General features: G+C 33.6%; 1 protein-coding gene across 1 annotated transcript; it reads left to right on the forward strand.

The window, feature by feature from the left end:
• The first annotated feature begins 1,372 nt into the window (after positions 1–1,372).
• LOC125063798 (homeobox protein HMX3-B-like) lies at positions 1,373–22,141 on the forward strand. Its single transcript, XM_047670438.1, has 4 exons — positions 1,373–1,460; positions 10,842–11,144; positions 17,285–17,388; positions 20,349–22,141. Exons 2-4 carry the CDS (start codon positions 10,870–10,872, stop codon positions 20,990–20,992), a joined length of 1,023 nt encoding a protein of 340 aa, XP_047526394.1. The 5' UTR covers positions 1,373–1,460; positions 10,842–10,869; the 3' UTR covers positions 20,993–22,141.
• The last annotated feature ends 1,389 nt before the right edge of the window (positions 22,142–23,530 follow it).

Consider the following 23,530-nt stretch of genomic DNA (forward strand, 5'->3'; position numbering starts at 1 on the left):
ATTTATTTATTTAATTATAAGTAATCTTACAGCTAACATACATAATATTACAAAACAAACACTTAGACAGTACAAAAAGCCAAAACAGATTACATAGATAAACAATATTATATACGAAAAATGAAACAAAAAAGCGCATCAATAGACAAAAATATATACAGAAAACTGAAATTTAATATTTAAAACAATAAATAATACTAAATACAACCTAAACAAAATTCGAGTCTTCCCGCCCCTTCAAATATTTTCTCACATGTTCTTTGGTGAGGTGGAAAATATCAATATCCTCATAATTAGTGCCATAGTTAGATAAAACCCGAAACATTGGTGAATTATGCAGGTAATTCGAGTTCGTACGAGGCACATGGAACAATTTTGTTTGTCTTGTCGCATATGGAGAAGGAATTTTAAAAGAAATTAACGACAGCAAATAGGGGCTATCGATCCGCCCATTAAGAATAGCATGTAAAAAAAGCAGGTCTTGCTGACTTCGCCGACTTTCTAATGAGACTAAATTAAAATAAATGCAAGAATGTGCATAACTATCGAAGCATTGGTATTCTTTAAAACTAAGGAATTTTACAAACTTTTTTTGTATATTTTCTACTGCTTTTTTATACTTTGTATAATATGGAGACCACATAACACCCGCATACTCCAGCACGCTTCTAACATAAGCAAAATATAAGCTTTTAATGCAATGTATGTTATTAAATGTCTTGCATGACCGCTTGACAAATCCAAAACTTCAAGATTTATTTTCATATTTCATAATCATTTATTTATTCCGTTATCCTACAGCTTACAAAAATTAACGCTAAAACTATAGCCAGAAATGGAATACATCATATTTTCCATTGAAATTTACAAATAGGAACAAACAATAAAAATTATTCAGTAGGTACATGTAACTAATTGAATGAATATTGGAATCTTTATTCCTAAACTTTGATCATGCCTAAAAGTATAAATATAAAAATGTTAACAAGTTCAGAAAATAACAAAGGTTAAAAACCTCACAAAACTTTCATCTACATTAATTCACTCCATTACACTATAACCGAGAAGAGAACCACAGATCGGGCGCTAATAGTGTATCATGGTAGCACTTTGGATTTTTCACCTCAAATCTCAACGTAGTTTTAACTGTTAAGGTCTGCCCTTTAATTGTGTTACCCTACTTGAAAATCGATGAAGACCAACCAACATCCAACCACCCTTAACACACTATGATAAGGGTAAAATTCCCCTGCGTCAAGCAATATTTTTGCATGAAAAGGATGGAAATAGAGGCATGGTTCACTGATTCTCCGGGGGTGGTAACTTTGTAGAGTGACGCCCTAAATCGTAGGGGTAGTTGTCAGTTTTAAAAGTAGTATAGATGTGGCAAGACGTCTCAAATTAGTACCGGTGTGTGATTGTGCTTGTGAGTGATATATGAAGGAATTTTATTTTATTCGGTGAGTATTAAGCGCGTTGATGTTTTTCATATGTTTGACAAAACAAAATAATCCTTATAATTTATTCTATTTATAAACAGAACACGTTTATGTGTGTATAATCAAATACAGGAATGGTTAACAAGTTTGGAAAATATAAGGCAATGATTTCTAATATAACTAGGCAACTAAGTAGCACGATATCATTGTGAAGACAAATTTACTTCAAATTATTAAGGTTGACTTCTGGACATAAACAAAGTCTGACTGTAGCACAGTGTAGCCTCGTAGGCTCAGCCGTAGCGGTTTACTATGTAGGTAAAAGTGTAAAGGGTGTACTATCATGTTCAAATATATTTATATATCACTAGCTGACCTGGCAAACGACTCGTTTTGCCATGTAAATCATTTATAATAAAAAATAGGGGTTGATCGTAGAGGGGTGAAAATTAGGGGTTGTATGTATTTTTTAATGTTGTATCATAAAAAAATAAAAAATTTAAAAATTATCTAAAAATTTAGGGGGTTAAAAAAGATGTTGTCCGATTCTCAGACATACCCAATATGCACACAAAATTTCATGAGAATCGGTCAAGCCGTTTCGGAGGAGTTAGAGTAACTACAAACACCGCGACACGAGAATTTTATATATTCGATTTAAATACTTGATATGTTTAGGGAAGTAACTAATAGTAAACGCTGTTCTCTTAAGATACATTGTAGTTTCCTAAATACATCATGTACCATATATACACCAAGCGTTACCTTAGGTTGACGTGCAAGTTTCTAAAAGCCAGGAATGATTAGGTATATGTGTCTCTTGTATCGTCGTCTACCAAGTCCATTAGTCTTAATAAATCATTGAGTTTGGACATTGGAACAGGAGATATAAAGCAATTTATGTCAAAAACATTACAAGGTTAGATAAGATTATAAGATTGTTGCTAACTATTCAAAAAGTTTGTGAAGAATGAAATGTATTTATTTGACTACAACTCCTTTACAAGTATGATAAATGCCCACTTATATAAAGATGAAACGGTGTATATAAAATATGCAAAATTTGTTTTTTTTTGCACTAATTTACAGCTGGCGGTTGGACTACTATCCTATAATAATTCAATAGTTTTAAGAGTAAATAATAAATATGCTTGTCTAATGTCCTAGCAGCAGCAGCAAGTAGGGTTGGTTGGGTTTCAGAGTGCGCCTATCACTCTTGAGATCGTAGGTTCGATCCCCATTATTTGACTTATGGACTTACAAACTCGACGCGCATCTTAGACCAGCTCATACGGAAACGGGAAAACATAGTAGGGACTCAAAATCCACAACATGTGTCAGACAGACAATAGAAGATGACGTACTTGTCTATGAAATATAAATTACCAAAGAAACAGACACCAAGACATATTGGGTTTTACCGCATTTACCATAGAGAGTGTTCAGAGGAGTTGTTCGGATTAATGCCTGCAGCTGAGTTTCATTATCGGACGTCAAGCAAAATACAAAATACCACCCGTATCACCTCGACGTCCGTCGTTCCACAACTGAGTGTTTTCTAAGGCAGTTTTTGCCACGCACCACCGCTATGTGGAACCAGCTGCCCACTGAAGTATTTCCGAACCAATTCAACTCAGGGTCCTTCAAGAAAAGAGCGTACCAATTCTCGAAAGGCTGGCCACGCACTTGCGAGCCTTCTGGCAATGTGAGTGTCCATTACATTAAAAAAAGAAGATCACCTACTTGTCTATGAAATATAAATAACCAAGGAAACAGACGCCAAGACATATTGGGTTGTAGCGTCACTGGATTATTATTAATATTAATTCCCTATTCAGTATTTAAGTCCAGTTTATTTTAAATTTATAATAGGTAATTACAAACTATGACCCTGATATTCACTTAATAACACTTAAAAGTAGCAATTTAGATAGATTATAAAATTTGTAACAAATGATTCTCTGAATATTACTCCCATGACTCGCATTATAACAATTTCTAATGGAGGCACTTTATTTAATTAATTTCGACTTTGACATATGTTCATACTTTTAATATTGTTACGCGCAAAATAATATTTATAAATAATTAACAAAATACAAATTTAACGCGCTCTTTTTAACAGTATTCTTCCTCATTATTTTACAGGAAACGAACCGTGCCGCAACTGTTTGATACAGTGTGTATAACATATACTGTGTATTATAAATACAGATATTCAATAATACAAACTGAAAAAGTGCTAGTAAAAAATCAAATAAGAAACATTTAGAAATCACTTTACACTAATTTATATTTTTTATTGGTTGATAGTTGAGGGACTTTTTACCTGAGAAAAATAGTGTTTCAACGGGGTTTAAATTGTTCACAACGCTTCACGCTTTTATAGGAATGATTACCGGGCATTAATTATAAATATAGATAATAACCTAAATAAATCAAGCGTTTGTCGAAGGCTGTCAAAGTTCTATATATATACCTTATCTAGCCTTCTTGTGAAATTGATCATAGATTGAGTTTGATTTCCTTACACAAAAGTAACGAGTGCCTAATAAATAAAAATAATTATAGTAAAAAAGTTTAATTTACACAAGGCTGGGAAATACTGAATTTTGTATGACGAAATAGCATCCATTAAATTTGAGAGTATATTTTATACTTTTAATGCGTTTCCATATTCTTTTGTTTCATTATAGAAGATAGTGCTTGTTTGTCAAAAAGTACATTTACCGGGTCCTCGACTAGCTGTCTCTACACTAGCCTTTCCAAATTAATTAATTCTCTGCTCTTAAGCAGAAAATTAATTAATTCATTAATACTTTATTACCTTATACAAAAACATACACATAAAAAAAGCAAGTTACAAAAGTTATAAGGCAACGGGCGGCCTTATCGCTAACAAGCGATTGTTGTGTTTCCACATTGTAATTTTAAAATGTTATCTAGATTCACTTCTATATACTCGTACATACATGTTGTATATCTATGTACATGTTCTATTCTTATAAGGTATATGACTTTATTTGCTATGAAGAAATATTAATTACAATGTGCCTATTGCGTTCCTTAATTTGAAAATATTTTCATATAATGTAACATGTGTAACATGTACAAAAATTAAAGATAGTGTAAGCCAAACCTCTTGTTGTATAAAAGAGGTTTGGCTTACACTATCTTTAACAGGATGACGCTGACGTATAAGTTTGTATAAAACATTTATTATTGTATTAGTTTTATTCTAAATTATGAGATGTCTATTGAAGCGACCTATGTCTTCAACAATGTATTCTGCATATACAAGATTTATTTAATAAAACGAATTATTTATAACTAATATAAAGTTTTATTTTTTGAAACTATGAACCTACGAGCAAACGGTTAGCGGCTAGCAAGTTATAACAGACATTGAAGTATAGAAATAAAAGTAGATAAAAGTTTACTACAGCAATTTGTGTTATGAATTATTCATGCATTTTTGATTGCACATACACTGTAATCACTTAATGGCCAATTAGTATCGTTGTGTGAATTAATACCCCTTTACATTAACTGACTCAACCCGACTTCACAGTGATGTTACTTCTATGCGGTACAGTGTGACGTTTTATTTGTAGCATGAAGAATATGGAAATCAACATGATAGAATAATAAATATGTAACTTTATACATTGAGATGCAATCCGTAGGGCATTGGGAACTAGACAGAAACATGGAAATATATTGATTAACAAAATACCATATTATGTGTACTGTCATTATATTGTTATACTCGTATATAAATGTTGTGTTGTCCTTAAGGTATATACACCATTATTTAATCGTTACGACGGAAATACTGAAAATAGCATTTGTGATTTGTATATAAACTCTATTGCATATAAATAAAGCACTATTTTTGTTCGCATATATAAAGTCCCTAGTTTAGTCATTATACTTCTTCGGGCTATGTATGGAGAACAAAAGAAATATTTTTCATATAGTAATTAGCCAACTGGGATCTCGTCCAATCAGAGGCGCGCGACGATCCGTTTGACCAATCGCACTCACGCGTTACGTTGCCTTTCGTGTATAGTTTTATAATAGGTCTGCCAATAATTTTACAAATATTTGTATAGGAAAACCTAGTGAAGAGCGTTAGCTACTTTTAAGATTCTTCAAACTGATTTTTGACAGATGGTTTATCAAAGTAATAGCATAACTGGTGACTTCGTTTCAGTAATAACAGATTAAAAAAGTTCACATCGAATTCCAATTTTGGGTCGGAAATGTCTTGATAAAATAGTCCAAGCTTACACGAATTATCTGACCACGATTAGCATATAGGGTTAGGCGCTGTAAAGTTTACGGGTTAGATCGTATCGCAAAGTGGCCATCTGTCCGTGATCACCGCAGTTTAGGGTTAACTTTGTTATATTTTAATTGTCTTTATGCTAATTTTATGATGGAGGGTTGAGGGTTAAATTTGTGTTGGTGTCATCTTTATCAAGGTTATGTTTAATTAGAATTTCTATTAAAATTATTAAATGTACTAACATTACACTAAATAAGATTTGACTAGCGAATATTTGTTTTTTAATCTATATTATCAAACATCGAGGAAGTCGACACAAGCAGTGCAAATGCTGAACAATATACAAAGAAGAAAACTATTTATTGAAGAAGAGAGGAATAACAACAGAAGTACACTTGGATAATCCCAAACGGGACCTAGAAAACGAACCTTTACAGCAATTTAGAGATGTTTTAAAATCATTTAAACTGACGCGATTTGCTGTATATAAGCTATGATATAAATATGACAAACTGAATACATTTTATGTGTCTATTTTAAAATGAATCTATAGTATGTGTATAGAGTATATGTATAAGAATCTTAACAACACAAATAGCAGCTATATTCTTCAAGTTTGGCCCGTCGGGTTTCTACACTCATCTCTCAAATACCTACGCTTGGAATTTACCGTGTTTTTTTTTTATAGATCACGGGGCTAAGGGGCTCACCTAGTATTAAGTGATATGCTGCCCATGGACTCTGTCATTGCCAGAGGGCTCGCGAGTGCGCTGCGGGCCTTTCAAGAATTGCTACGCTCTTTTCTTGAAGGACCCTAAGTTGAATTGGTTATAAAAATAGCGGAGTGGATGATGATGTATATAACGCCATTACTTTTGTTTATTCATTATGTAAGATATATCTCTATGTACCATATAAATGTGGGTAGGACTTAAGCTAATCACTTACTAGATAATGCTTTCAAAAAAAGTTTACACACTGGCTTTCACAGATTCACACACAACTGTGGGATTTCAAACAATCGAATCGAGAAATTAAAAAAATGTAAAAAATGCGTTAAATCCTCTATTATCAAAGAATGTTAATCGATTCCAAAGTATCGATTTCTCGTTCACCTCACTGATTTACAACACCTGGCGTGGATTGATGGAAGTATCGAATTACTAAAACCATTAAACAAATGCCATGTTTTACCATCAAACGTTGTTTTGTATAAAATTCGATTAGCCGGATAAATAGGTCTATTTGTTCGGCATATCTTTTATGGAGTTCTTCTTAAACCAAAAGTACTACTTCTTTACAAATTAATATTATCTAAATCGTTACGCGAAGACATTTGAAACTTCTTTATCGGAACGAAGACACGCTGCTAGACACGGAGCTATGTTAATAATTTGCATTTATATCTGATATCATATTAAACTAATTTGAGATTTTTTTTGCTAATAACAGTATTAACAAAATGGTCATTTCATGTTGATCTGGCGACAGCACGGTTTGAGACAAATCTTGTCGCTTGTTAACCGTTATGACTTAAGAGAAGAGCGTATGACTACCTTAAAGGCCGGTGACGCACTTGCAAACCTCCTGGTGTGGCAGGTGTCTATGGTGAAAGCACTTGACTCTAAGTGACCGCCTGCTCGTTTATCCCATAAAAAATAAGTTTTAAGTTATCTAAGCAATAGTCATTATTATTGTTAAAACCTAAAGCACATGATTGCAACATTAGTATGTGTGTGCGTGTGTTACTTTCACACATACTGTTTCCGCGCGACGCTTGCGTTGAAACAGGAAAGCGTAACTAAGCATACGGCAGTAAGCAGCATTGGTGAATACTGAATACTATGTAATAATTACTATATATACGAACCTTCATAAATAAAAAATAAAGTTGGCATACTATGTAAAAACTATATTTACTACAGTCACGGGTTCACTATATAAAACTTCAGGACAGCGTTACGTTAAAATTGTAGTTCAAGTAGAACAAGATTTTAAAAGTTTTAGTTAATATTTTAAAGATCATAGAACGGGGACAGTTAAATGAAACACTTTGTTTGAAGCTGGGTGTCAACTAGCTTTAATTGTTTAAAATTTGAGCTTTTAAGTTATAACTAAGATTACATTAGGGGTTACATTAACAAAAAGCTAACTTAATTATAGTTCGTAAATCTAAGTGACACTTATTGGATAATATCGGAAACGAGAATGTTAAAACTATTGGGCTCATATTGGCTTCTAGTGTGCGATGATTGCTTACATTTTGTTAACGCTTCTACTTATTTACTAAAATATATATAACTTAACTATTGTTAAGTTACATAACTCCCGCGGTAATCTTTTTCTGTGAAACACACTCATTCAGATACGAAACTTGTTAAAATCCAATATATTTTTGACGAACCTGAGTTCGATTAAACGCTTATCTTGTTTCTGCATCTTACCCTTAGGGCAAGATCTATAGAGCGCACTTAGACTTTGCTCAGACTTACCTTTCGAGTTAAATCACAGTCTGTATTTATACAGCAAACTGCGAGTCTCTCTGAGTACTACTAAAACTTTGACTTTAAACTTAACAAAAATAATGGACCCAAAATTTACTTTATCATCATATCTTTTACTTGACTTTTTATGTTTGTTTGTAAAATACATGAAATAAAATAATTACACTTTATTATGGTGTTTATTATTTATATAAGTGTTGAAACCCCATTTTTGAGAGATCTTAAAAATAACTGGTGTGATATGGTATCTGTCACCTGGCATCACTGGCATATGTTGACATTGACAAGCAACAACAAAATTCAAAATATAACCAAACCAATAAATAGAAGATAGATGTGTACCGTTTTAGACGTTTAAATATTTGTTATTATTATACTTTTTTAAAGGATAATAAAGAAGGTATTCCATGAAATGAAACATTAGTTTGTATTTTGTCATAATCTGTCTTAGCTTGTGCTTAGCTTAATCTCGCCGTTAAAATGACTATAAATACTAAATCATAGTTTATGCTTAGTGTGCACTAAGCAAAGTTTTTCGTAAGTAAAGTTTGAACTAAGTCTAAGTGCGCTCTATAGATCTTGCCCTTAGTATCCAAACCGTTACTGCTAGACATGTTCGAATACATAAAGTAAATGTATGAAGTTAAGGAATATACAGAAACGGCAGCTAATCGGTTACACATTCATCAACTATTCTAAAACTAAATTGTAACGCTTTATCAATAACTGTAAAGTGGCGATCAAACGGGTGATTCACGATGAAAAGCGCTCGCAAAATAATATAAAATGAACATTTCCACCGATCCTATCTGACCACTGCATTAAATAATGCCGACATTTAAATGCGCGGCGGTTGATAGTTCCACATTTAAATGGTTTATGTACGTATGTTCAAAGCTAGATTAAAATACTTATTCGTTAATTAAAATAGAAATTATTAAATGTTGACGTTTTATATGCTTCATTCAGTTTGAAACGTAAAATAGGCAATGTAATACATAAATTTGCTATAACTATGATTTTGTTCTATTTGGAGTAGAGACTCTTGGGCTGTGGGATTCAAGTCCCCAGGTTATTAACGATTTAAGTTGGCGTACTGTCTGTACTGGTCACCCCAGAGCTGGTACTTTTCTGGCTCAACGAATATGTATCGCAATACAGCGAGGAAATGCTGCCAGCGTTAAAAAGACACTGCCATAAGGACCAACCTTTTTAAATTAATAAAAACAGAGGGAAAGGGGCAGGAGGCTCATCTGATGTTAATTGATACCGCCACTAGACATTCTCAAACCAAGAAGTCTTGCGAGTGCGTTGCCGGCCTTTTAAGAATTGGTACGCTCTTTTCTTGAAGGACTCTAAGTCGAATTGGTTAGGAAATACTTCAGTGGGCAGCTGGTTCCTCATAGTGGTGGTGCGCGGCAAAAACTGCCTTAAAACGCTCAGTTGTAGAACGGTGGACGTCGATGTAATACGGTTGGAGTTTCGTATTCAGACCCCGACGTCCGATGATGAAACTATCCATCTATATATAGCTATCATATTTGTCATTCTAGAAAAATTGCAATGACATTTTATATCGTCCATACGGGCATTGAACCCATCCCATTCTATAAACTAAAGCTTTGTGGTACACTTGTAGGTACTACACGACTTCGCCACCCAACAACTGACCGCGACTATATGAGCTTAACGTAATTGAACGAAGTACATCATTTATTCATGTCAGTTAAGTGCGTTATTGTCTAAGAAATCTCTGGGGTTCAAGATAATATTAGAGAGGATTACACTCCCTTCGTAAATAATGGGTGGCTTTTTTAATAATAGATCTTATTGTTTAATACTGTTAGGGGTTTTACTAATACTGTGCCAGTACTGGTGAGTTTTTGGACTATCGATTTTATTTTAATATATCGGATATCAAAAGAACTACGTATACATTCAAACCGGGACAATAGCGAAGTACTGAAGTAGGTATTTAAAGAGTACCGGAGAGTTATTACCCGAATACTCTTTGCGGCATGCGTGACCCATTAACGTCATTCAAATTTGTATTGTCACGTGACCTAATGTTTCAACAATTTTATATTATGGTAGCGGATCACGCTTATCGCAAAGTATTTTTAGAAAATTATTATCGTGCTTACAAAGACGTCATTACAGGATTTATTTTGGAAAATATGTTGATATTCTACTAATGAGTAATTAAACTATACAATAATCTTGCTTAAATGTTAGGTTATTTATATTTTGTATACGCGCTGATCACCAACAAAAATGGCGAGAATGTCAAACGAAGGACGAAAGTCGCATTCCGTTTTACTTCGATGGGTTTGTCCAAAATCTGACAGTTGACACGACGTGACTTTACACGTCATAATATTACATCCGTTTGTTCAATCATAATTAATTAAATCCACGGTTTCGTCTATAGTCTATCGTTTTACACTCTCACTCTCCAATTCTGCATATTCGCCTATGAGGAATATGTATATATTATGAAATTAGATTTTTTATACAAGTCGGCGTATAAATACTAGAATTGTCAATTAAACCATTCTAATGGATTTTTTATATTCCCAACATCCTAACAAATTTTTACTTCCACAGACTGTATCAATAAAATGAGGTGCTAAACATGGACTCGCCATCATCGCAAGACAACGACATCGAAGTCAACGTGGTATCGGGTGCCAGTAGCCCAGATATCCCCTCGTCGCCCTCCAGAAAAGATCAGAAGTCTCCCTTCTACGACCTGAAGAAGGATGAAAAGGCCACAGGCAGTGCGCCGTATACAAGTTTCTCAATAAGTTCGATATTAAATAGAGCTGAACCGAGAAGAGACTCGAATGTTTTGGAGGCAGCAATCGCTGCTAATCATTTTGGAAATGCGAATGATGCAATGCTGTCTAGGTATGTATATCATATTTGTACTAATATACAACCAAACCAGTCTTATAAAACCGTTTTTGAAGTTATACTTCTTTAGGCGCGTTATGAAAAATTGATGAGAGTGAAATTTTACGAAGCGCGCGCACCGTGACACAAAATTAACAGAATGAAGTTGCCCACGGAAGATGCTGCATTGGACATAATTTAAAAAACAACATTAATAAAAATAAATATTTATTTATTTAATTTTTCAAATGTAAGCTGAACTTTATTGACTATAATGACTCCTTTTCCAGTCTTTGATTATTTAATTGTAATTAATTATTTGCATGCAATCAAAAACTATTTTTTATAATGCCAAAGAAGTATAACTTCTTACGCGCACCTTTTTTTTTTTACTTTTGAAGTATTTATTTCTCTTTTAATAATGTTTTTAATTGCTTTATATTTGGGAATTTATACATGCCAAGTCAAAACTTAGATATCACTATTTTCGTTAACAACATGAAGCATAAGACAAAATAAGTATAAAACAGAAGCTTAATTATAATATTTAATATTGATTTATTTTTCAACTTAAATTAGCACTAAAGGCGAGCACTGGCGATGGAAACTTACAAAGTTTTGATATTAATAAGCTGGTAATGAGGCTTAGATTAAGTTTGCTTTATGAACACAATTTACTTGATCGCTACTAGTAACTTTTATTAACTCATGCTATTTAAATTATGTCAATAAAACTCACATTACATCAAGTTTTTTTTTATCTTTACATTATCAATTGTAATTTAATAGGTTTTTAATGTTAGCAATGTTCAATTACAAATAAATAATAAGTTTAGAAGGCTGTAGATTTTTGTTATAATACGACGATACTATATAAAAACTAGTCTTGGTCTGTAATAGAGTTCATTCAGTGAAAAATATAACATTTATTTAACACAAACAAAGCGTTTAGTTCGTTGTCAAACTTAGGATGGTGCTTCTGACAATCAATCTTTTATTTCGAATAATTAATGAAGTCCACCGGAATTACAACGCTACTTATGAAGTCAATAATACATTTTTGTAAAGATAATCTTCAATCCATTGTAATTTAACTAATGATAATAGCAACACCATACACGAAGCTAACTTAATTCGAACAAGAGAAACAGCACGTCCCAAAATAATCCTTAGAAGAAACATCATTACCCCATCTAATCAACAAGATAGTTTTCCGGCCCCTTATCTGGCAACACTGCGTAAAATTCGCGGGTAAAAATGACCCTTTTATCTGTCAAACCCGTAAATGTGTAATGGGTTGTAGTGACGTGTAAACACGGTCGGCAGTGGACAGTTGACGTTTCATTTGTTTTGACTACGATTTGTTGGGATATGTTGTTCTTTAAACGAGGTTTTGCTGCATTAGATTGTTTTGGATACAACAACAGAACGAGCCACCCAAGTATAAGACGTTTATATAAAGAAAACTTAATAATTATGACATAAAAATGTACTTACAGAGAAATAACATGTACAATTATACCTAGTAATATCAGTACATACTTATACATAATAAAACCTATATGCTATATGACATGAAACAGACTAAATTCAAGTATATAACCACTTACTTTGAGTCCAATTGATGCGGTTGAAATAACAAATACATAAAGCTAGAAGCAAAAACGTTGAAATATAAACTACCTGTTAATTATAAAAACAATCGAAATAATTAAATAAAACAAGAAAAGAAATCTTGTAAAGCGTCTTTATTTTCACCCCTAGACTAATTACGCCTACAGTGACGTCCGACATTTTGTTTATGATGTAAACCATCTGTCACTTTTCCCGCCATCGTGTTGACATCTAAACTTTTTTCTTACCTTATTCTTGTAAACGTCTTACGATTAATTAGGTAAATTGAGACAAAAAATATTTAGAAAACAGAAAGATTTTAAGATGCTTATTTTGTAACAAGGAAGATATTCGTTTATAAAAATGTCACTAATCTTGTTATTTAAGGAAAGAAAGGAATTATATACATTTTTATAACATTTATTTTATTTTATTACATTTTATAGATCAAAAGACAAACATTATTGCTAATATGTAGCTCATACATGTCATAAAATCTTTGATGTAGAAACCTCAACGTAGCATATGTGTACCACTCTCTCCCCTCAATAAATAGAATCAAGACGTTATTAATAAAAGTAATAAAACCTTATTACACGCGTTAAAAAGCACAGATTATACACATACTTGTGGGACCCTCTAAATGCCCCCAATAGGTCCAAATGGGGTGGGCAGAATCTTAGCCTTCTTGGGGTGAGACGGCTACTTACCCTCTCAAATATAAATAATATAATGGATTTGGTTTTACTCCAACTTATAAGCGATAGCGATTAAAATATCATTTTGAGACGCCTAAACGTTGAAGAAACAGTTTCATAGACATCGCTTGATAGAAACGCGCTCAAAAATTTTTTTTTTAAATATTAATAAGTTAATGCTGAAGGAATAGGTAGTGACAAGTTTCACTATATCCATAAACTAAGCTATAATTTTTATTAAGCTCGTTTACTTGAATTCTTTTAAACCTTTAATGTGTGAGGTATGAAATATTGACGCTGGCAATTCTCTGATGATGAAATGACGCAAAATAGTTCTTGTTATCCGGAAAACTAAGCCGGAACCTTCGTTATTAGAATCATTAATTAAGTCGAACCACGGGGGTAATATAAATATATATTAAAAGCTATAATTTAACGCTACCCGCTTCTGCGTTAGCCCTAATTGACTGTATTCAAGGGTAGGTACTTAAGTAAGGGGAAGTTCTCCTTATCCTTTAAGAGAATTTGATATATTTGAAGATTTTTAAGGAATTTTTTTGACGGGAAGGGAGATATTGTACATAGACTGCGGTGAAAAGTCCTGTTTACTAAAATAACGATACAAGCCTTATTATCTAAAAGGGTGCATTTCTTTACTTTAGAGGAAAATTGCTGTATTAAAATCTTTCTATATTACAATTATCAATTTCTTCAATCAGTTTTATCCTCCACCTAAATATTGTAAAATTGCTATAATAATAGCCGGCAACCGCTTAACTGAAAATAGAGTAAAGTATGTTTTATATATGTACTAGTTTCCATAAAAACTATAATTTGTATTATTCTGTTAACCAGCCAGGTTGTAGTAGGTATAGCTGTTTTTAAGGTTCTATCTGTATGTTAAAATTTAAAAAGTGCTATATTATACAAAGTTGTAGCGATGAAGATTTAAACATATTTTAGAAAAGATAAGTTAGATATATGAAAAACATATTAGATATCTTTCGGATAGTTTAGCATTATATTTCCTGAAGTATTAAAAATATTGTAGGCACCAATATTGTAGGTTGTTAAAATAGGCTTTTGACAGTTCATCAGTTTTTGATAGATACTTTGAAAACATGTTTTATCACAATACAAAATGTTCGTGAAATTTGACTTTAAACAGATATATTTATGGTATAATAAAGTATTTTCATTTAAACGGTACTTGGGAATAAAATAGGCGTATTGTATAAGATAACAATTGTCCAAAAACACTTAACTCGTACAATACTTTGTAGCGTTTAACAATCGTTTAAATTTTTCGTAAAACTATTTCATAATAGCGGCTATTAAAACTTTAATTTTCTCTTAAAGCAACCAAATAAATACTATGTTATATTGACAGTTAAGCGGTTAAAAGCCCTGTTCTAGAGAATGGCCGTTAGGTTATTGTCGTCGTGACTCGTGAACCTAGAAATAAGTGAAAAGATATCTCTTAGAAGCTTTTAAACGCGTCCGAGAATACCTCCCTATCTACCAACAAAAGACTCCCGTGTCGCTTGCACAGACAAGAGATACAAGTAAACACTTTATGCTATAAAAGAAAGTACAAACGCTATTATTAGTAACAAGTGTGGAGTGTTGAGCAGACGCGCCGCAGCAAAAAGAAACGCGCGGGTGACGGGCATCGATTTTTATACCCCTCGAGGGAGGCGGGGTCATGAGACGGCCAATCAGGACGCGGTGAGCCAACCAATCATGGCGCGGCTTCTTCCTTTCCGCTTTAAAAGGAAGCAGTACTTTATCGTGTAATGGAATTTGAGTTTGGAACTTCCCTGCTGGGATTAAATGCGAGAGACCAATGCAAATTGGTTCTCTCGGATTTTTTGCTTCAGTCTCAAACAGTTGCGTGAGTTTTTAAATTACATTTAGATTGAGACGATTAAATTATGAGTTTAAATAGGATCTGTTAGATATAATCTTGAAAAAGTAAAAAATATCAGTAGAACATAACCTCTTGTAGAAACCACATTTGTGTTGACGACCTATATTTAAAAAAAAACTTTAACAGTGCTTTCAGAACACATGAATAACTATTTAGACAATTAAAGGTGATATGAATAATAAAAAAAGTTTTTATTCTCTAAACAAGTACTAAACGATTTCCTAGAAAGAAATTGTTATAAATTCGCAATCAGTTGTTTCTATTCAGCCTGCTAAATTATTGTCGATAAAGCATCCAATCGGCATTGTCAAAGTTATCGATAAACATTGCTATACTGTAATACTAGGGACGTAACCTTATCGATAATATTTCATTATGAAATCTTAGATTTATTAATATACTAATTTTCAAATAGTCTGTAATTGTAATATAAAAAAAATATATAATACCTATGCGAAATGTGAAGGAAAAAGTCATGATGTGAAGTGGTTTAGTTCTACACTGGTTTATTGCGACATTGTATTATGAGAGTGGCTACGTGCTACGGCGTAGCAACGTAGCGACGTTGCTCTGCGGCCGTAGAGTGATTGTAGCAAGTTATCTTTAATTTTTTACCGTTTTAATAATAATTGTTTCTTTGTTTTTTATTCTTCCTTTCTTTTTATTGTGAATAGCAGTAACGTTTATTACCCTTAGTGCTAAGTAGTTTTATGAAATTGTTTTTCTCTTTTAATAGTTTTGAATAAGCGTTTTGCCTAGCACGTATATAGTAATAGTTACAGGAAAAAATGGATACTATTGCAATAACACATTATTTAACTTATATTAAAATGTAGGTATTTTGACTATATTAAATAAATATCCATTAAAATGAGTCGTTAAATATAATAAATCTATAAACAAAATAATACACAAGTATTATTTAATGTAATAGATCAGTTTTGATATATACTAAGATAAATAGCAAAGGGAATCTTGAATGGGATTTTTATTATTATTATCATCAAACACCCTGAATGGGATTTAATTACATATAATAGGAAACATAAAACTCTATATAACATTTTCTCAGACAGGTTTCATCCATCGATAATTTAGTACATCACTACCACTCCAGGGAACGCGCCAATCCTCTTTGTTACCAAATCGATATTTATATATCGATATCTAACTGGTAAGCGAGAAAGCTTGTCGATGTCTATCGTGAACATTCGCTTTGAAAAAAGAAAAGAAAATGGCAACATTGCTCCCAGAGTGATTTATTACCTCTCTACTTTGTTGTTTTTTATTAGACGTGGAAAAGGGCTGATTCTGAAGATAAAATCAATGTTATATTCATTATTTAACGTCAATATGGTTTATAAGACAAAACTCGTTAGGTACAAACAAATAAAAAATGATACAATGGTGAAGGATGTATCTGGCAATATTGGTTTTTGATAATGAGGATGTTTTTAATGTAATATAACTATAAATTCAGACACAATTTTAAAGGCGTTTAATAAGCTACCACCTCCCTACTAACCTATAACTGTTAATATGTTAGCAACTTGAATAGCCGGGTATCTTGCGCTAGTCTAAACAGCTCCGGTGGATGTGATGCCGGTCCACTTATAAAATCCGCACGTTCCGCAACTATGACTTCTTTCTTCTACCAGCCCGTCTCTTGACTTGAATTTTGCCTATTATTATTAACTCCAACAAGTGGAATGGATGATGACGAAACTGTATAGTCTGCATAAACTTTCGTGTCGTCCCGATTCGTCGAAAGACACTAAAAAATTTAAAAAAAGAAACTAAAATAAACAAATATAGCACATAAATAAATATCAAATACCTACCGTATACGTATCTGTAATAGCCTAGTTTATCCAGACAAGCAAATCTAAGTCAATTAACGTTCCTTGTTACAGATTGGGTCTTATATCACAATGGAGTGCGCTAGCTGGCAGGTATGGTGGTCTTGTCCCAGCTCCTTGGTATTGGCAGAGGCCCCACGAACGGACGCCACCTAGAGGTAAATGTTATGCTATATCTAATAATCAATACATCATTCATATTTGTTTCAAAACATCCCATCGATTTTTGGTTTCCTCGGGAATTTACCAAACCTGTTGGACAGCTGGAGCTTGTTCGCACGTCCCCAAAGTAGAAAATAGTACTCCTGCTAACGATGATGGCAGTAGCGATACAGCCTTGCGATTCTGTAACTCACTTTTCGAACTCACACAGCGGTTTTCACAGCGGCGGTCGCGCTCAAATCAGTCGTAAAGCAGTCATTCTGATAAGGAGGGAGCTTGTAGTTTATTGTTTTTCTTTTCTTTTTATTTGAGCGCCACCACCGCTGCGAAAACCGCTGTGAGAGTTACAGAATCGCAAGGCAGTACACTGTACCGATTTAGAACAATAAAGTAACCATACATTACATTATAGCACATTATGCTTGATCGTATTAACGTAAGTGAAGACATTGTGGTTATAAGTATAAGCATTAAAACTAAGGGCTCTTTGAGGGCTTCAAAACGTCTTTTTGTTGGTCAACGCTACATATTTATTTTTAAGCCCTTAATGCATTAGACAATAGGTGTAGATAAGTTATAGATAAGCGAGAAATAAAGTAGTCGTATTTTAGTTTTTGTCTCTGTATTTATAGCACAAGTGTTATACGAACTTACTAAAAAAGTTTTTATTTTATCATAACTCGATGTGTCTTTAGTTTATTAGGAAGCCATTTTAAAACATTTAAATGTGCGTGTCATATGCAACCTTGATTGTATCACATAGTATTAAGGCCGTTACTAAATTTGAAAGTATTAGTTATGTAAGGTGCGATTATGGCAACACTGAACACGATAATGGCGCGAATGATGTCACTGTAACACGGATTAGCACCGCTACGGCCTCCCTCAATCGATGACTGGGATTTTATATGTTGGCGATTTTATAGCAAGTACATTACTTAATTATGCATTTAAAAGTAGGTTTAATTTATTGACAGATTGGTCTGGACTATTTTTTTTAAAGGAGTGCTTATAGCAGTGTAGGCTTTATTATTGCAACAATAATAGGTGGTCCCTTAAGCTAATGACCACAGGTAATTTCTAAAGCAAGTCTTTTAAAAAAACGTCTAGAATTAAAACTGAACTCAAAGCTCTCTTTAAGGTATTTTTTTTAATAAATTGCCAACAACAAACCTTTGTATATTTTTATTTTTATCTGTAGGTATTTATAATTTTCCCCACCTTTCATAATATTCATATAAGGAACGGTGCACATATTTGCACCGCAAAAGTTAGGCGCCATGTCATTATTCTGAATACAGTTACAAAAACTACCAAAATAATTTCCAACATACATAAGACAGATCTTTTGTTTAAGTATAAAACGAAACTTCTCACATTTTCCTGCGCTATATTTATGGTAAACAAGCAATCGTCATCCCGTCTGCTCTCTCAACCCCGCTCATTTCGCTTTAATTTTCCAAAACCCATCTCCGGGGAAAACAAAGCGAACGCCATTTCACGCGGCCCAAACCGACCGAACAATGCTTTTCTACCATCGTACTATATTTATACGTGTAGCAACACTGAACTGTCAAAGCTATATCTATCCCGCTCGCTCGTGCGCCAGTTGTATTAATCGGCATTCGCGCCAAAAGCAATGTTGGCATTTGGTGATGTCGCGGTTGTTTTAATTTTCGAATGTGGTTTGTTCGGATAGCTGTCACAGCATTTGTTCGTCTTTTATTTTTTTTTCTGATCGAAGTTTATTGTTATAAGAGCAGCCTGCTTCATTTCTCTTTCCTTTGTACCTGTGTAAATTACAAAGTGCCCTGATTAAAAATGCAATACGTGTATTGAAAAAAGACAGCACTTTTTAACTTAAAATATTTCGACGTCAACAACCTTAGATAAGAGACGCTTCTTCCACTCAATGTAACTTATTATTCCTCAAGTTAAAATACTCAATTAAATAATAATCTAAACGCATAATAGACTCATAAACTGCTTAACTAGTAAGCGTTTGTGTAAACAGCAAGCCAACGGTAACAAAGGATTACTTGATATGGCTTCTAAAATCAATGCGAATCAGTGCTACAACTAACAAATTTACACGACCTCTCCCCGCTTACACTTTTAATCGCGTGGAGTGTCAACGTATACTGGTTAGTCATCTCAAAAGTTGTGCAAATTGTGGAACTGATTTTCGACTTAAGTAATGAGGCTTAAGGTGTTATATCGCTCGACAAACAGCTGATGTCCCGGTTCGATTGTAGTGATTCAACCGCGTTGATGACATTCGGCTTCGCGCCTTCGTGTCGTGTTCGAATTTTGAAATTCAATATTGGAATAATTTGTGACAATGTCGCTTCCGGGGGAAATTGGTTTTATTCTTTTTAAATAAATGTTTAAAGAGTTTTTAAAACAAAAAATCAGAGATATGAATTTAGTTAATATTGTACTTTTTGTACAAACTTAGACCAAAAACAAATTAAAGTATAAGATTCTGGGTTTTAATATAAAGATTTTATTAAATTTTATCTAGTATAAATCATATTATAATTAAAACTAGTTAAGCAGAAAACACAAGAAATATTGACAATTGACACGCATAAACAAAAACAGCATAACTATATATTATAGAATTTCCTTGTTAATTCGACTAATTTAACCTCAAAACTAAATCCGACACGTGAAAGCTACCAAATTGCCTAATTAAAGGCGCTGAATCCTACAATTAGATTTATTCGTATTAAACCAGAGGTAATTGGATCCGAATCGTGTCTATTTATTTCGAAACCTTTTAACGTAATCCACTAATAGTTCCATTCCACGATTTGTGAAGATTTGTTCGATTTATTTTTATTACGGAGTATTAAGGGCTAATAAGATTAGCAAAAATTTATGTTGGGGCCAGTCTGAGTGTAGTTTAGGTATCTTGTTTTCAAGACGAATAACATCTGCTTCATTGTTACAGAAGACTCAACAATGAACGAGGATGGATCTGCCGGAGGATCCCCTCGAACTCGCAGTCCACCTAGAGCACCTTCACCTCCATCCCCATCCCGTTCTTCACCTCGCTCCCCACGACTTCACCCTGCATTATACCAGCAACAACCAGATCCCCAAGACTCAGATCCCGACATAGACGAGAGCGACGACTTCGACAAAGATGAAAAACGAGATCCAAACACAAATCTCGGTAAACGGAAGAAGAAAACTCGCACCGTCTTCTCTCGATCGCAGGTGTTCCAACTCGAATCGACTTTCGACATGAAAAGGTACTTAAGCAGTTCAGAACGCGCTGGCTTAGCAGCGAGCCTACACCTAACAGAGACACAGGTGAAGATCTGGTTCCAAAACCGCCGGAACAAATGGAAAAGGCAGCTAGCCGCGGAATTAGAGGCTGCTAATATGGCGCACGCCGCGCAGAGATTAGTACGTGTGCCAATTTTGTATCACGAATCGAGGCCAGCGACAATGCCGCATACCCCCCTGCCATTGCACCCTCAATTCTCGAGTGAATCTGGGGTATATTTCCAACCGCAGGCCCCGCAGCAGATGCAGCCATTACCGGTGTCTCCAGTTACTTCGAGAGCGCCGTTATCCAGTTTAGTGTAGTGTCCGCTTGACGCCGCGAGGGACGCGGCGAATGGACAGTACTAACTAGTCATATTATGTGTTGTGAGTGTTGAAGTTAGGTTAGTTGTGTTATACGGGCAATATTGCAGTTCGCGAGTTGGCAACTCTATTGTGGCAATTAAAGCAAATTATTTCAAAAGGTTCCACTTCCATTTAGTAGGCAAACAATGTATGAACTTTAAGACTTTATTGAGTTACTTTATACATATACAAAGTGCTTATAAAACAAGGTCATTAAATCGTTAATTAACTTTAATAAAGATACATATAAATACTACAAGAAGAAGAAAAGTTCACACGAACAGTCGCAGGAAGTATTGGATCAACTTGCCCGTACAACACAAAGAGATATAACGTACAAAATCGTTGTCATTGCACATTTGTATTATATGTATATAGTTTTAAATCGCTAGCCAATTGTATATAGTTGCAAGACGACTGTGCTTTTTGTGTAAGATATTTAAATATTCTAAGTAATTGTTACGCTTTGCCAAATATTAAGTAGTCATGTTTATTGGTTTTCGTAAATATTTTTAATGAACACTTAAGGCTGTTAGATATCGTGTAATTGTCAGAATTTAAAAATTATTTTGACATTTCTCTATGGTGTCATCATAAAGTTAAATCATTAAAATTTTTAGCAAATTGTAGTAAAAAATTCGGGATGTCGAAAATTACTAAATTTAGATTCAGGCACTAAAGTTCTCTTGTCCTTTTCTATCCAATTGTCTTTACGTTGGATAAAAAGAGATAGATGAGTACTGAAATAGTGCGAATAGACTGTTTCAACTTCGTGAATATTGAAGAATGGAATAACGTGTATATCTTATACTGTGCACGTGGGCTACTGTGACCATTAAATTTATGACATGTATTTTAAAATACACAAAAGCCATCACAGTAAATGCTCCGATCATTTTGTAGTGTTAAAATTAGTAATAAATAATAATTTTGTTACCGAAAACCAAAAACTATAGAAATAATTTTGTATAGTGTTGCCATAATGCTAATTGTAATTAGAATAAGACCGCTATTCTAAAACGTCAAAGTTATTTATTGATAGTAGTTATTACTTCGTAAATTACTGTATTATTATAATTATGCTAAGAGAAATAAAATATTATACATGATATCTTTCTTTAATTCTTTAAAATGGGATCGAAATTGAAAAAAATCCCATCGCAAATTTCTTTGGGTTCAATAGAACATTATTATTGCCGGCCTTTTAATACAACATATCTATGGAGTAGGTACTTAAAAAACGGTTCAAGGTCCTTGTTTAAATTTGATCCTACTGCGTTGAAAAAGGTTCAGAGTTCCTCATAATTACTCTGTCAACTGTCAAGTATACAAGAAATATTGACAATTGTCACAGTATGTCTTAGATAAAACTAATAATTTAACCTTAAAACTAACACGTGCAAACTGTCAAATTGCCTAAACCAACGCTGAATCCTACAATTACATTAAATCAGAGATAATTGGAATTGGAATGAGGTTTCTGGGGTCCTCGTTATTTACTCCAACCAGCTGGCATAGGTTTGCAAGCGCTTGTATACAATATAGGGCTTCTATTATAATCTAACTAACTGCTAAATAGCAGTTAGTTAAATTAATACTGAAAATATATTAATAGATACTTGAAGCTATTAATTATATATTATTTTTTTCGGATTATGCTTATTAATATATACATTAAAATTGTGTACAAAAAAATCAGTGGCTCTTTAGGTCTTGGCCTCAGATTTCTGAATCTGTTTCATGATTCATTTTTAAATCTAATTGCCAAGTAGGTGATCAGCCTCCAGTGCCTGACACAAACCGTCGACTTTTTGGGTCTAAGACATGTCGGTTTCCTCACGTTTTCCTTCACCGTTCGAGCAAATATTAAATGCGCACATAGAAAGAAAGTCCATTGGTGCACAGCCGGGGATCGAACCTACGACCTCAGGTATGAGAGCCGCACGCTGAAGCCACTAGGCCAACACTGCTCATTAACTTATACATAATCAGAAAAAAATAATTGATCACGTAATCTTTATAAAGACTTATATACATTATAAAAATCTTAACGGTTTTTACTCCGTTGTCCCACGCTTCAAATTTGTAGGTAGGTACTTGAAATTTGCGTGTGTAGGGTGTTAAGTATCGGCACACTTTTACTAAACCAGAACTTCCGGCACTTCCGGCCAACCACGCGTTTCCGGCGAGGGGGCTCAACAAGTGGTTACTGTTTTAATAAAGCTTCCGAGTATTTAATTATTTTAGTTTTCATATACTATACTTACTCATTCATCTGTCTCTTTTCATTACAGTGTAAGCACCGTTTGACAGAAAGGGACGGAAGAGTAGGTACTTTAGTTTTAATATAAATTAATAGGTAATGATTTAATGGGTTAATTTAAATTTAAAAACGAGACTTATAGCGAATTATTCCTCCCAAAGGTCAAATCATTGTCATTGTCATGTCATTTATGACGTACGGAAGTTTTAGCGCTAAGTTTCGTTTGTGAATCC

The sequence above is a fragment of the Pieris napi genome, chromosome 3, assembly GCF_905475465.1.
Source record: "Pieris napi chromosome 3, ilPieNapi1.2, whole genome shotgun sequence".
Taxonomy (NCBI): Eukaryota; Metazoa; Arthropoda; class Insecta; order Lepidoptera; family Pieridae; genus Pieris; species Pieris napi.